Below are 15485 nucleotides of genomic sequence, written 5' to 3'. Positions count from 1 at the left end.
GAACAGGAGCGCTGAGACAACGTGCTGTGTGGGGAATCCCCCGCCCTGGGATAGGGGGATTCAGCGCTCCCAGGCTGAGGTTGTCTCTCATTTAACTGACGTTGTGTAGGAGAAACACTCCTTGGCTTCAGTTCTTCAGTATTTTGGTTTGTAGAGAATTGTAACCAAGCCCCTGCTATCACTGGAATCAGTAGGAATAACCACTGGGAATTAATTGCAGCACTCTCGAAGACTTCTTTTAGAAAGCTGGGCAATGAGAAGCTGGCTGCGTCCCTTGGCCCAAGTTGTGCCAGCAGGAATTGAAGACCATCAAGATTATTAGACAGAAACGAAGCATGCTGAAAAGCTGTACACATTTTAGGCTATTTTAAAAGGCACTGATGGTTAAAAAATATATAATTAAGAGGCACAGCAATGTTCCTAAGTGCAACTGTGTAATTCTACCTAAGAAAAGATGGACAGCTTTTTACTGATTGAACTTAGTACCTTTCATATATAAAGCTGGTCGGGAGCAAATAAACATAATGACAAGCTTTTGTAAAAGGAGAAGTCCAAATTAAATAACAGAAGTAAAGGTAGAATTGCAAGTGAGCGTCAGACATATGAAGTACTGGTAGCTAAACACATTTTGCACACAGGCTCATTGACTACTCTGTACCTTGCAGTAAAGAAATACAAGCATTTTCCCATCTTTGTTGAAAATATACTGGCTGCACTTACAACTTTTTATGATTCCACACACAGTATGTGGTGGGTGAACAACCAAACACACTCAGAGATTAATTAACCAAGAAGCATTTGAGTGGAATCATAATCAAGTGGCTCAGAAGGAAGGGATCTGATGCAGGACGTGGGCTTTCCCCTCTACCCATCATATCACCTTGCTCCCACTAAATCTCACAGTGCTCAGAAAGATGCCACAGCCTCCTCCTTTGGGAGCCAGGCGGGAGGAGAAACCATCATGGTCCTTCCAACAATGTGACACAGAATCAATGAATCATTTGACTTGGAAGGAGCTTCTATCAGAAACTGTCAGGACAACACGATGCCAAGACGCTGCTCCTGTTCCTCTTTCTGCTTTCAGAGGAATTAAGACAAGGCAGCCTTGTGCCCTGCTCCTTGATGCTGGGCCCACCAACTTTCAGCCCTCTGACTGACCCTCCTTCAGATGTATCAAAGCTGTATCTCATGTTTACATGCCATAGCTCCCCATAAACGGCTGTTTGCCGTAATCAGAGCTAATTGGAGTGCCGACTACAGCTCAGCCATTGAAATTAGGTTACCAGTTCTGATGAGTCATCAAATCACAGAAAAATGTGATCAGCAAAAGTTCCACAAGCGTCTCTACTGGTAATGAGTAGAACAGCAGCTCTTTTAACACCACAGTTAATGCGGAGCCGGTCAGAGAACTGTCTGTGTTTGTATGCAGATTGGCTAGGAGCTGGAATGGGCTGCTCAGGGAGGGCACCATCCCTGGAGGTGTTCAAGAAACATTTCGATGTTGTACTGAGGGACATGGTTTAGTGGGGATATATTGGTGATAGGCCAACAGTTGGACTAGATGATCTTGGATGTCTTTTCCAACCTTGGTGATTCTATGATTCTCTGATTCTGTGATTCTAAGTTACTTATTTGCACACTTATGTTAAATGCAGTACTTCCTGAGCTTTGTAATGATAATGAAGTCTAACTTTCCTGGATACCACACATTTTAAAAGCTGGAGCAAAGGACCAGACTAGCTGAATTTCTGGCATGCCAATGCAATCGCATCATACTGCCAATGGAATCATTTAAGACAGAGCACAGAGGCACGCTCACGCAGCAGCATGGCTAGGAATGCCATGGAGGAAATCGTGCACATGGGAGCAGCCTGAAAACAGTCTGCAAGTGCTGCCTCACCCTCTTCCTCTGAATGTGTCTGTGGCAATATCTGGTGGGTAAGCTGAGGGGGAAAAAAAACAAAGCAGCAAGGAGAGCATTTTCTTTCTTGTTTCTCATTAGCCATTTGCCGGTGTCCTTGGTATCCAGTCACTGGAGGTGTTCAAGGCCAAGTTGGATGGGGCAACCTGATCTAGAGTGTGTGTGATTCAGTGGTTGACAACACTGCCTGTGGGGACGGGGGGATGGGAGGGGGTTCAGTCTATCACCACTGGTGATGATTGTGCTACTAAGCATATAAAAAATCCTTACATTTATATGCTTAATATTTTGACTGTAAGTTAATCATCACAGAAGTTGCTAGAAAGAAAGCACATAGGACAGCAATTCTGCATCAAAGGGGAAGAGGAAGTAACACTTGTTAGCACCTTGCATCCAGGATAATCAAAATAGTTTACAAACTCTACTGAAATTAAGCCTCACCACAAATGTGCGAGGCGGGGAAATGTTATTACATTATTCTCCAGATGGGAAAGCTGCTGCAGGGGCCTAGATCACCAAAAGGTACTGGCAGATTTAACAGTACTGCTCCATTAGTTGATATTCACTCCCACATTTAAGCACTAATACAGTTGTGATGATGTTGAAATCAAAAAGATCTTTCTAAACAGGCACATATTTATCTGCAGTGATCATCCAAGCAACAAGTGAAATTGGTTTCAGCACAGCCGTTCCTCTCCGGCTGAAAGGACTTCACTGAGAAGCCTTGCACAGATACGGCAGAAACTCACAGACCAGCTGGCTGCCTAATGTCCTAGTGCTCAGCCAACTGCTTCTCCCAGGACCTATTTTCTAGGAGATGAAACAGATGCAGCACATCTGGACCACCGTCTCCGAGCTGTTCTCAAACCACTGCATTCTGATTATGTTTACAACAATACATCTGCAGCCGTTAATTCAAATACTATATTTCCATTAACGCACATCTTTGAATGTTTGTCAGACTTCATTTCAGTGATGTCTCTCCGGCTGTACCTTTCATCCCATGCCTGGGATGGGAATCTCAGAAGTCTGGGAGTTTGCTCTTCAGGATGCAAGAGCCTGGCTATCTCAGAGACTAGCCAGCCCAAGAATCCAAGCACAGGGCCCTGGCAATACATGGTGCTGCTGCCACTGCTAGCACTCATTTGCACTGGTCGTGTTTGGGAAGGTGTCCACCTTGTGGTAGGGCTGTACGCTGGGCAAGATGTCAGCTGTGAACTGGCTGTGGACTGATATGTTATTCACATTTCTGAGTCATGCTCACATCACTCCCAAAGAAGAACTCTAACATTTTTCAAGGGTGGAAATCACTTGACAACAGTTAATGCTCGCTGAATAGGTACGATGCTGTTTATATTACCACATTCAGAGTAAGACTTAGGAGAATTGGTCAGGTCTAGTAATGTACAGCTGTGTAATTAATAAACGCTGTTTGGACTAATTTGCGTAGTGCCTCAGAACCTTGTTTTGGTGGGAAAATTGCTTAAAGCTTTGGAGAGCATAACAGTGTTTGTTAATTTCACAAATCAAACGCAGTTAAATGACGCTCTCACGCATGCCATCCAGCTGCTAGGCTTGCTGCAAGTCTTCTTTTTCCTACAAGGCAACAAATCCCCGATGCTGACAGTTTGCCTGAGAATATCCTTTCTTTGCATATGCAGGAAATTTTTCTGTATTACTTGTAGAGTTATTCTATTTCACATTCAACCCTTCAGCCAAATACATTTGCCTTGAGCTATATACATATTTTTTTTCTATTCCGGTAATATTATGAAAACACTAACATAGCTAAAAAAAAAATAAAAACAAAACAGGAATGATAAATACTTACCACTTGGCTCAGATCGTATCCCCAAGGAAGAAAAAGAACTCCTGTGTTATATTTCTCCCAGTGTGAACACATGAAGTTAAACAAGACAATGCTTAAATACATATACATTGTATATACAGAAACTCCAGTCTTCCCATTGTCCCGGGAACAGACAGAAAAAAAAGAGAGCACAAAAATGGAGGTAGCCCAGCTGTCCAGCCCATGGTCAAACAGTTCTCCCAGAGGACTACTGGACTGAGTCCTTCGAGCGTGCTTCCCATCTATGGAATCTGAAAGGGTTGGAAAAGAAAGAGAAACAAAGGATTAGAACACTGCAAGAGGAATAACTCTCCCATAGACTTTATTACATATGTATTTCTATATATCTATATATCTATATATCTATATCTATCTATCTATCTATCTATCTATCTATCTATCTATCTATCTATCTATCTATCTACATACAATTTACTGCTATATGTACCAGGGAAAAAAAACACTTTTGACAGCAAACTGAAGCATAACCATCTCCCCAACAGCAATGTATTGACTGCTCACAAAATATTTGCCTCAGTTCTCATGTAATGTTGTTCTTACCTCAGTTCTTCTATTAAAAGCCAACATCCTTATCTTTTAGAAACACATTTAGAAACATTTGTCTCCAGTGGCCTTAACACACTTTCATGTCAGTCCCTGCAGACAGCTTCTCAGTGAATGTGCAGAAAAGTGCCCACACGGCTTCGTGCCCATCTGTGGTTGTTGTGGCCATTCTGAGATTTCATGGAGAATGCTTGTGGGTAGAGTTGCTAAGGCATTTCATAGAATCACAGAATATCCTGACTTAGAAGGGACCCATAAGGATCACTGAGCCCAACCCCTGGCTCCACACAGGACCACCCTATATGTGAGGGCATTGTCCAAACACTCCTTGACTCCAGCATCTCAGGGCCATGCCTACAGCCCTCTGGTGCAGACTCTTTCCCTCACCCCAGCTGCCCCATGCCATTCCCTCGGGCCCTGTCACTGTCACAGAGAGCAGATCTCAGCGCTGCCCCTCCGCTCCCTGTGAGGAGCTGGTGTTCTGAAGATGGCCACGTGCTGTGATGGCTCTCACTCTGCAGTACAGTTTGTCAGTGTGGCCTGAGCCACCCTGAGAGTTCCCTGCTGCTGAGTGGGGGAAGACACACAGCTTGCTCAGCTCACAGAAAAATAGCCAGACCTTTTGTTTTCTTCTAGGTCTGGGTCACTGAACAGAGTTGGCTCTGGGAAGTCCAAAAAGCAGTGGAGGTGGTGCAGAGGAGAGGTGGGGAAGGCAAGGAGGTGGAAGGCCTGACAACCAAAACCTTTCTTAGCCTTATCATCATGCCCTCAGACTCTGCTCTGCAACTGTGTTGGTGAGGATATTAGTTTCTTCATCAAACTTCAGTGTGAATACACAGGATGAACCTCTTCAGAAAAAGTAAACAGAAAAAATTCTTTAGTGTAATAGCAAGGAGAATGTATTTTTTATTCTTATTTTACTTGGAAGGTACCACAGCCAACAATTATTGGCTGTTGAGGGCATCGTTAACCCTGAGCTGACTGAAGGGACAATTCTGCAGAGTGAGACAAAAAATCCACAGCTGCTATAGATCATACACAGCTTCTCTGGATTATTTGGCAGCACTCTGGGTTTCGTTTAATGTAAATATACTTCAGGGAACTAAACCAGAAAAACATGGAAATTCATTTTGTCACAGAACGCAGCCTATCTCCCTATTGTCATACCTACACAGCTGTGAGATATTCTCAACTCAGATACAAATCTCTTGAGGCAGTTCTCACAGCTCTAAAAACTAAAGACCTTAAAGCGCTCCCTTCTCAAGCCACATTCTCCATGAACATTGCCGCTGAGTTAGCAGCATCTTACTGAAAGAAAACTGCCTATAAGCCTGAGGTTACCCGAATAACGTGTTAGAAGTGCAGCAATTCTTTAGTCTATTAAACAATGCTTATGAAACGTAGCTAGCAATCAGGTATCTGAACATTTCTAAGCACTGTAAGGTCTTCCATGTTTCAGGAACATCTATCTCAGATCAGAGATCTGAGATAGGGTTAGTTCTTTTTTTTTAAAAAAAAAAAAATGAGGATGATAGAAGATTGGTCTATTGTAGTGGCAATGCTACGTCATGACCTGAACCAGTGATTGAGCACCTGGTGGGAAGGTACATGCAATGCACCTGAGTGACCAGAAGGGTTGGAGCCAGGATCCACCCCTTCACCAGACCTCATTTAAGGGTTGGCAGTTGAGGCAAGGGTATCTTGTTGAAGATCCTTGTATACAGGAGGCCTTCTTAAGGTAAGTAGTTTCTTTCCTTTATTTCTCTGCCCATAGATGTTGTATTTGAGCCCTCACATGCAGCAGCCAGTTGACAGAGCCAACTTCTCTGTTGTCATTGCTGTGCTTTCTATCATGCTACAGCCTATTCAGAAGATATTTTAGGTTTCCTTGAAAGGATACTCACATTATATACTAGACTACATACATAAAAATGAGACAGTGGCTCTTATGCTTTAGGAATATTTTAGTTTAAAAAGAAATCTTACACTAATAACATCAAGAAACACAGTGCTTCTAATTATAATGCACGTGGGAAGAAATACAGGAACTTTGCAAAGCAAACATAAAACCAGACTTTCACAAAATCTTATTCCTTTTTTTTCCATTTAGTTTCACTAGCTGTTCAAGGTATTGAAAGTATTTTCTGTTTTAGGTGTCAGTTTGAAATCATTTATGACAATAACTGTGTGCCATAGTGGATGTATATTGTCTCACATTTCCGTTGCTTTAGAATTCTCGTATTATTTCTCGTGAAGGTTCACAAATCTTCAGTTTTATTAAAGTTTATATAACTTTTAAGGAGTGGAATTCAAAATAAAAGTGAAACATAGTCTGCTTTATGGAAAGGGAAAATAAACCAAACCACCTTAACAAAGAGGGGGAAAAAAGAGCAGCATGTTTGGGAATTTGGAGAGAGTAACTGTGTCATTAAAAAGAAGCCGGGAGAGATTTAAGTTGCATATTTGGTTAGTTACTATGGCTCTTTGCAGCCTTCCAGAGGGAAAACTTTGGCCATGGAGAATTAAATCTGAGACTAAATATTTCATATAGTGGCTTGGGCAGCAGACGCAAAAATCTACATATACATCAGTTCATTACAGCTTTTACTGTCAGCATCATGTTCATTGCCTTCCAAGTATTAGGAACTACAGGCCTCGCTGGCAAAATCTGCTGTAAGAACCTCCAAAGCTCAATATCCAGAGAGCTTTTCGAGATGTCATACAATAATAGCTCCAACATGAAATTCCCATTTATGAAACAATAGCTACTTGATTAACTTTCTCACAGTTACAAAGAAAATAGTTGGCATAAAAGAAGCTGCTGCTTCTGATAGTGATTAAGGAAAGTTGTTTTAGGAAATCTGACTGGTAATCAGTGTTAAGTGATGGTTGTCCCAGTGATGTTTGTGGTACAAATGGAAACTAAGAAATACTGCAGAAAGTAATTCTGGCACAAACTCCAACTTGAATCTAAAATGCTAAGGTACTCAAAGTACAAAGGGAAGTGTCTGCACAATAGAGCACACTATGGTTAATGAAGATGGCTCCATATGTGTGAGTCACACTAAAAGTGCTCAGCATATGTAGAACACAGTCATCTAGTCCAGGTATCTGAAGTGTGGCACACAACTACATGGCTACACTGCACAGTGCAGTGTCTTACAAGAACCAGTTCCAGAAGAGATGATACTTCCATGCAGCACAATACAATGCATGTAAATATACTAGCTTGAGTCCTTCCCCCCCACCCTCCAAAATGATCTCTGTTGTACTGAGTGCTTTTTGGAATGAGTTAGCTTTGCAAGAGAAAGTACCCATCTGGTGCAGATGTCACCCTGATACCTGCGCCAGTTGACATCTACATCTGAACTCACTGAGGTGTAGCTTCACACAACTGCACAGCAAGGCGTGCTGGACCTAGAAATACTATCTTGGTATACTAGTAAAAGTAAATATGGAACATTAAACCAAAGATGATGATGATTTCACGTTATTAAAGAAAAGCAGCCCTAGGACAGACAGAAAAAAGTGTACCTCATCTCCATTAGAGGCTCAGGCTAACAGAGATGCCCACACGCTTTCCGCCCAATAATTTCTCCATTATGACTCTTTTGGAACCAGTACTAGTGAGCTAGTAGGTAAAACTATACAAAGCATCAATTCCATTGTACAATTCCATTGTACTTTACCTAAGGCATAAGCACAGAAGGTGGTAAAAGCACTGAACAGCCACACCCAGGTTGGAACACGTCCAGGACTGGTACCTGAAACAAATTGGGCATAACTTGTAGTTTTTAAGCTTGATCATTTTTATTGGAGCAAATATGGGTTTTGTTTAGAAGTTTTACCATGCAAATCTGAAGGGGAGACTTTTGCCACAGTCAAAATAGGTAATCCTTTGGGTTAGGTCAGATATTAGTACCTTTTATTTCCTTTTGGTAAGGTGCCTGGTAATTTTTAATGAATGCAAAAAAAAAGCAAGCTGAACTGGACCCAACCCAAGGTTCTGTCATTGGTTTGTAACCCAAGGCTGCCTTTGCTCTTTTCAAGAAGTCAGCATTATATCCAAAGGACATTCTGTTTAAACTATCCGTAACCCAGCAAGGGCTACCACAGCAGCCATCCATGTGCAGCCTCCCACCCAGGGCTGCAGGGGGAGTCCAGCACCTGAGGCAGGGCCTCTGTCCACCTGCCCCTCAGCACCTTGCATTGACAGCAGGAGAGACAAGATGGCACTTCCTGGCTCCTAACTGCCCGTTTTCAAACTGCAGAATGAAAGACAGCTGTCCAGGAAATTAAGGCTTTTATTTCTGATCCTGTGTGTGGAATTGATATAGGATACTCAAAAGATTCATTGGATCGCATAAACATTTTCAATTCAAAAATGCTGGATGTTGTTCTCCTGTGAAGCTAAGAGCAGGCCTGCAGACTGCACACAGAAGAACAAACTTTGCCACAAATACCTTTGTGTTCAGTATGTATCTACATGATACAGTTCTCCTGTCAAAAGTTCTGTGCTGGATTCTCTACTGCTACAGAACTTGGTAATTATCAGCTGCATTGATTGAAATGCAAGCGCTAAGGCATGAGTATAGGCAACCCAAGCTTCATGACACCTCAGAATTTGATGTTCATCCAGGATTATTTTTGTACCAAAACTGCTAGCACATCGCTCCGCCCACAGAATTGTTATATGAAATTGTATGGGAGATTGGTAATCACAGCCTGAACCTCTGATTAATCAGCTGAGGCAAGTATGGGGTCAGCTGTGGGAGCACAGGTGAGAGTGATGTAGCTGTGCTCCCGGAAGGGGTGGAGCTCAACTCCATCCCCTCTGAGACCTCATTTAAGGGCTGACTCCCACTGAGGCAGCATCTCTTGGAGATTGCTCACCAGTGAGGACTGCCCCAGCTTCTTCAGCCAAGGCACCACCACTGGTGAGTTTTCCTTTACTTATTCCTTCTGTACATTTGCTACCATCTGTATATTAATAACCAATACAGAAATGTACTACAAAAGCGTTCCTCCTGACATCCAACCACAGGCATAAGAAGTTAAAAGTAGTTAAAAAAAATGAAAGGCAGTTATTTCAGAGTATGAAGTGCTAAGCTTTCCCTAGGTTGTCTGGTTTACAGAAAAGTGAATGTTTTTTTATATATCAGTTACCTGGGAAACGCTTGCTACTGGTTGTAGGCCCTTTTCTCAACAACCGGTCTGAGAAGTGCAGAAGTGAACACTGCCTACATTCAGGAGAAAGCAACCCCAGAGAACTTTCAACTTGGACTCTCATTAGGAGGAAGTACAGATTTGGACTTGGGGTGAGGGAATTTCGGGATCCATTTCTTTATATATATATATATATATATACATATATATATACAAGTGTATTATTTTTGTCTAGAATGGTGGAAGGGGAATTAACACATTCATGGCATGGATTCAGGTGTTAGGAAGTGTGAAAGCTTTATGAAGAATGTTAGGGTGTCCTTTGAGTGTTTGTTAAAATCCTGGCATGTGCTTTAAATAAAATGAGATATTATCATAGAGTTCAAACAGCACATGCTGAAACCTATATTTAGGGATGAAATTAAGTTTTTCCAATAAAAACGGTCTAAATTTATAATGCCATGTGTGAGGTCAGACCCTACTATATGTACATTAAGGGAATGAGAATAAGATTCAGGTGTCTGTTCCCCCTCTATCATTCAAAGTGTGGTATAAGCAGCTCTGTAATTCTGAGGGGGAAAAAAATGACAATATGAGGATGTTTACCTGAAGCAGTGTAGTCCCAGTCATAAAAAGATATCAGAAAATAATTAACTAAAATCATGACAAATCCAGAGAAGGTGAGCAGGTTTGGAGCAATCCACAAAGGCACGATCTGTTAAAGAGAAAAAGAGACATCTAAGAAATCAGGCTTCAAATTAGAAGAGCTATTCTGATGAGATGTTTTGTACTTTCATCAGGAGATGAGAATCCCAGATACAACATCACAAATCTAAATATTACTTGACGTTTTTCCATTCTGAATTCACAATCCAGTTTTTGTTCCTAAAGCAATTTATCTTCACGTGTCATCGTTTTGACTGATCTTTGAGACTGCAGAGAAAGCTTCACACAAAAATGTTATATTTTCTCAATTACGTGCTCTCCTTGTTTTCTCTGACACAAGGGAAAGCTACCCACTGCTCTGTGCAGCATAAACGAAAGAGGCCTGCAGCACCCCAGTGTGGCAATTCAGCATCAACGTGGCAGGGTTTTGTCAGGCTTCCTACTTCCAACTGCAGCAAGGAAATCTCTTCTGTAGTGTGTTAATAATTCCCAGCTCAGAATAGCAACAAGACCAGACACCTCTAGGTTCAGAAGAACTCTGTATTACAGACAGCTCCCTACTTCTCCAGACAGTAACTTTCTGCAGGCTTTCCATCTTTAGCTATAAATTATAAGCATTAGATAAATTCATTTTACCTTTTGGAGTGTAGAAATGGACTCTGCTGCTTTTGTAGAAAAAGAATAATAACTTCATACTCTAATATCTGTTTTGAAATCCAAATTGTTAATTGGTTTGGAATAGGTAAACAGACGGATGGATGAACAGATATGAGTTTATATGCATTTCATACGTCCTCTATCCTAAAAATTGTATGTAAAATAAGAATGTTGGACTGATTAATCATCGTGATTATATCCTTGCTTTGCTAGTACAGAATGAGCAAGGAATAATATTCCAGATAATCAGCACAGGGATTGCACGCTGTTACAGTTACATACAATCCCTTTGGCTAGCAGACGTGCAATGAAAAACAGTTACAGGAGTTCTGTCCTTAGGAAAAGAGCCCCTCCCCCAATTACAGTCACTGTTTTAATCCTTCCCTGACCTAAACTGCTCTTGTATTTGGAAAATATTCCAGCTGCAAAATCTCAGATCTCTTTTGTTGTGTTCACTGTCCCTTATTCTTTTGTTAAGCATTACGCTACTGTTGCCCTATTTCATAAATCATAAATTAAAGGGTAGTAAAGAGTAACTTCTCAAACGCATTGGAAAAACAACTCCTGACTTTACTCACTCTGTTGTATACTAATTAAGGACACCTTTGAATCTTTACTGTCTAATTAACAGACAGCAGAAAGCTAACACATCCGTGCACTACATGATTAATACAGCTGGAGGCTCCACCGGGAAGAATCACATCTGCTCTCTTGCAAAACCATTGCATGCTTCAACCTTTTAAGAAACCTACTTCTACAGAATTCTGATGCCTGTTTTAATGGGCCCACAGCAACTCATGCTAAAAGCCTTAATACTAACAACAAATATTTTAATATAATCAACTGCCTGTTTGGATAATAAATTGTGAAGTCCCCGTATTTCTATAAGGCTCTGTTCAAACTTGAAATATTCCTTAAGTAGGTCACCTGAGACTGCTAAAATTCTACTCATGTGCAGTTCTAACAGTAAAATCAAAGTTCATAAAGGAACCTGGGGGGTGGTTAATTGACTTCAGTGGAGATGGCATACACCTGTGTAGCCTAGTGGGACTTCCTCCTTTTATTGTTCCCACACAAACGTGACTCCTCATGAATACAGAATGCAGGAAGAAGAGTGCAGTAGCCAAGTAATGCTGCCTATTAAATGCCAGACAGCGTGTGATGGTTATTCATTATAGAACACAAATCTTAATAAAAGGCGTAAGAATCATGCAATGGATTAAATAATTATTAAGAAGAAATGTCTATAATTGCATAACCAGAATAAGTTCAAATAACGTGTTGAAACAGTTAATTGTTAATCTATGGTTTCAGGCAGGTCATACTGTTGTTTTATGTGTGGTGGAAAAGCTACTACAAGGCCTGTAGAGTTGCTGCCAGATTCTGCATTCCTACCTCCCGGTTTCAGCCCTGTGTTCAGCTTTGGTTTCTGTTCTCAACAAAATCATGCTCAGCTCGCATACAAGGAGGTCGAAGGTATCTGAAGAGGCCAAACTTTTCAAAGGACCTATCGCCCTTTGCTCAGTGGGTATGACAAGCAGTGCACTGCTTTCCTTCCAAGAAAACTCCCATGGCAGGAGGGTTGGAACTAGATGATCTTTGAGGTCCCTCCCAACCCAAGCCATTCTATGTGATTCTATTATTCTAAAACTCTACAGCTGTCAGAAGAACTCAAGCCCAAGGGAGGTTTATCTCTGTGATGCTCTCCTTTCAGTCTGATATCAGTGGAACACCCATGGATCCCCCAAAGCACAGTGCAGACATGCAGCAAAGCCTCTGCTCATCTCCTGTATGGGACTCCAGAGTGAAGGAGTGTCTTACTGCCTTGCTGTTTGCCCCTACATGGAACAGATCTCTCATAACTGAATCACTGAATTCAGTTTCCCATCTTGGAATTTCTTTCCTCTCATGTCTGTTCCAGTTATTTTTTAATTCTGAAGTTAGGATATACAAACTCTTTTATAAGATTACATTGAGGTAATGAGCAAGAGATTACAATTTTCTGCTGTATCAAGCATAAGCAACAGCTGGATTATAAAACCTGAATATGGCAGATTCTGACCACATGCATCTATTTTTCTAGTGTATACATTTCCTTTAAAGTCTACTCCAATCCAAAGATTTCCATTTCAGAGGCAGATGCAGCGGTCTCTGCTTCCTTGAAGATCAATAAAGTTTACGATTATTGAGATCCAGCCTCTGCTTTTGCCAACAACAGCAAAACTAATTGTGAGCAGCTTTATATTTAAGAAGCGCGGATCATAATGCATTCAAGAGATGCCATCTCCCAATCGTTACGGTGATCATGGTAACTGCTCTCATTTTCAGCTTCTTACAGAAACGTCTGGCTCCCTGGAGCAAGGACCCAGGGGAGAAAATGAGACAGCGCTTGCATAAAATCACTTGCACAGCAGAGATTCAGTCGTGCTGTTGTTAGGTGGCATCTGCTGAACAAAAATAATGTGTACCACTTAAACCCTATAAGGCCTGCAAAGCTGTTTAATGGGAGATGTAACAGAAACTGATGATCTTTGCATAACAGTAAAGAAAAAGATGCAACCCTTCCTTTTCTAAAAAAACACCTCCAAAACCAAGCACATCCATCCTAAATATAGTCATATATCCAGTACTGTGGGTTCTTTCATATACATGTCCTAATTTCAGCTTTACCGATCAATATGTATCTTTAAATGAAAATACTTCTTGTATTTAAAAGAAATTCTTCCATTACCATCTGATATTTCTGTTTAGTAAGACTCTTACCTTGATGATTTTGTTCCAGATGGGCTGCATAACATACACTGATAAAGGATTTGTATCCACAGCACTGTACTGTAAGGTAAAAAGCAAAGATGTGAAACAAAGCACTGAACGATACGTATTTTTCCATCCCTGTACACCATTCAGCAGCTAAGAAAAATAATTCTGGGTGTGACTGGTGAAACTTTATTTTATACTGATGACTTCTTTTACAGCTTGAACATAGTTTGAAAGCACTGACCTGGTTTACATTTATCTTGCAGGTATTTCTGTGTTCAAACAGAAGGGTTTAGGCTGATGAAATAGCAAAGATTCTGTGTCACATGTACAGCTAACCTATAAAACTGCATTTGTAATGTATTTTTGATTTAAAATCTTTTGACTGATAATTAGGGAGCTTATAAACAAGAGGGAGAACAACTTTTTTCATGGTCAGATAGTGATAGGACTGGGGAAATGGCTTTAAGCTGAAAGAGGGAAGATTTAGGTTAGATGTTAGCAAGAAATATTTCACTAAGAGGTTGGTGAGGTGCTGGCACAGCTGTCCATAGAAGCTGTAGTGCCCCATCCCTGGAGGCACTCAAGGCCAGGTTGGATGGGGCCCTGCGCAGCTGAGGTGGTGGGGGGCAGCTCTGTTCATGGCAGGGGGGTTGGAGCTGGGTGGGCTTTAAAGTCCCTTCCAACCAAACCATTCTGTGATTCCATGACATTACCACTCCCTACCAAGTTCTCAAGCACTTTTCACAGAGGAGGAAGTTAGTAGTCATGGGGGTGATTGTGTAATTCTTCCAGAAATTCATGGACTTTGGGAGGTCATATACATGGTGTATGCCGTTAGCGTAATGCATGAGATCTGCACAAAGATTCACATGTATCTATAGGCAGCTTTGTTAAGGGCAATGTGAGGGCAATGAGTGTGACTTGTTGGACCATAACTTGTTGACGGCATTCATATGCAGAGAAGTTAATGATGGAGAGGTTTTCATTTCACCTAGTTTTAACTAATAGCTAGTCACACATTCTATCTGTAGCTCATTTTTCTACCTGTCTAAGCCAACTACATTCTGGACGCACCTGTTTCAATTCATTAATTCTCAAAGGAGCCCAGACACTTACCGTAAACTTAGGCATCTTTTAGGCGACAGAGGTCTGGCAGTATTCATCTCTATCTCACTATCCTCACTTTATGAGCCTTAATACACACACTTAACCCACACATCTGAGCTGTCAAAGAGCTTTCAGTGCACAAGTGCAAGCAGGACAAAAGATTTGTGCAAGCAGGACAAAAGATTTGTGCAGCATGGCTCCTTATTTAAGTGCGTGACTTTTCATCCAATCTTTCTGAGCTCCTGATGCTACAATGGGCTTTATCACATTACTGTTTTCTATCTGCATACAAAGGATATATTTTAATTACTTTCTGGATAATATGGAATATGAACTTAGTCAGGTACTGGTCAGACAGGGCAGAATAACTTCCTACTGGAAATAAAATGCACAGTTTCATGAAGTGTACATCACTGATTTTTTTTTTAACACATAAAGAAGTGTCAGTTATGGCTATCATTTTTCTCTGCTGCTATGAATCCAAGTATTCATTAGCACTATTGAGGCACATTTACTTACTACAGATGTTATTCAAAGTCTACTTGAGCTATGTGACAACTTACTGACCAGCAAGCTCCATTAATTCAAACCTGCCTAGATAAGAAGGCACAGTACGTCACCTCAGTTCCTGATCCTTCGGCTCTGGCTTTCTCCTTCTCCTCACCTCAGCCCTCCAAAGCCATGAATAACATCAAGCAATCCTTGCTAAATAACAGCAGCAAAATGAGGCTTTCTACCCAAGGTATACACTGGCTTTCCAGAACAATTACTTGTTCCCAGGAGGAGACTAGGAAA

The 15485-nt window shown here is 41.2% G+C and overlaps 1 protein-coding gene across 1 annotated transcript in view; it reads right to left on the bottom strand.

Annotated features, from left to right (window-relative positions):
• The window catches only part of LOC140248146 (ethanolaminephosphotransferase 1-like), a 44014-nt gene that overhangs the window by 17950 nt on the left and 10579 nt on the right, over nt 1–15485 (bottom strand). Inside the window, exons 2-5 of the mRNA XM_072328613.1 lie at nt 13587–13655; nt 10107–10215; nt 8024–8098; nt 3753–4021 (exon numbers count right to left, since the gene is read on the bottom strand). Of these exons, the coding sequence (XP_072184714.1) occupies nt 3753–4021; nt 8024–8098; nt 10107–10215; nt 13587–13655 (522 nt within the window). The remainder of the gene's footprint in view (nt 1–3752; nt 4022–8023; nt 8099–10106; nt 10216–13586; nt 13656–15485) is intronic.

Source organism: Excalfactoria chinensis, chromosome 2 (genome assembly GCF_039878825.1).
Source record: "Excalfactoria chinensis isolate bCotChi1 chromosome 2, bCotChi1.hap2, whole genome shotgun sequence".
Taxonomy (NCBI): domain Eukaryota; kingdom Metazoa; phylum Chordata; class Aves; order Galliformes; family Phasianidae; genus Excalfactoria; species Excalfactoria chinensis.
Note: the sequence above shows the minus strand (reverse complement) of the source record. Positions and strands in the feature narration are given on the sequence as shown.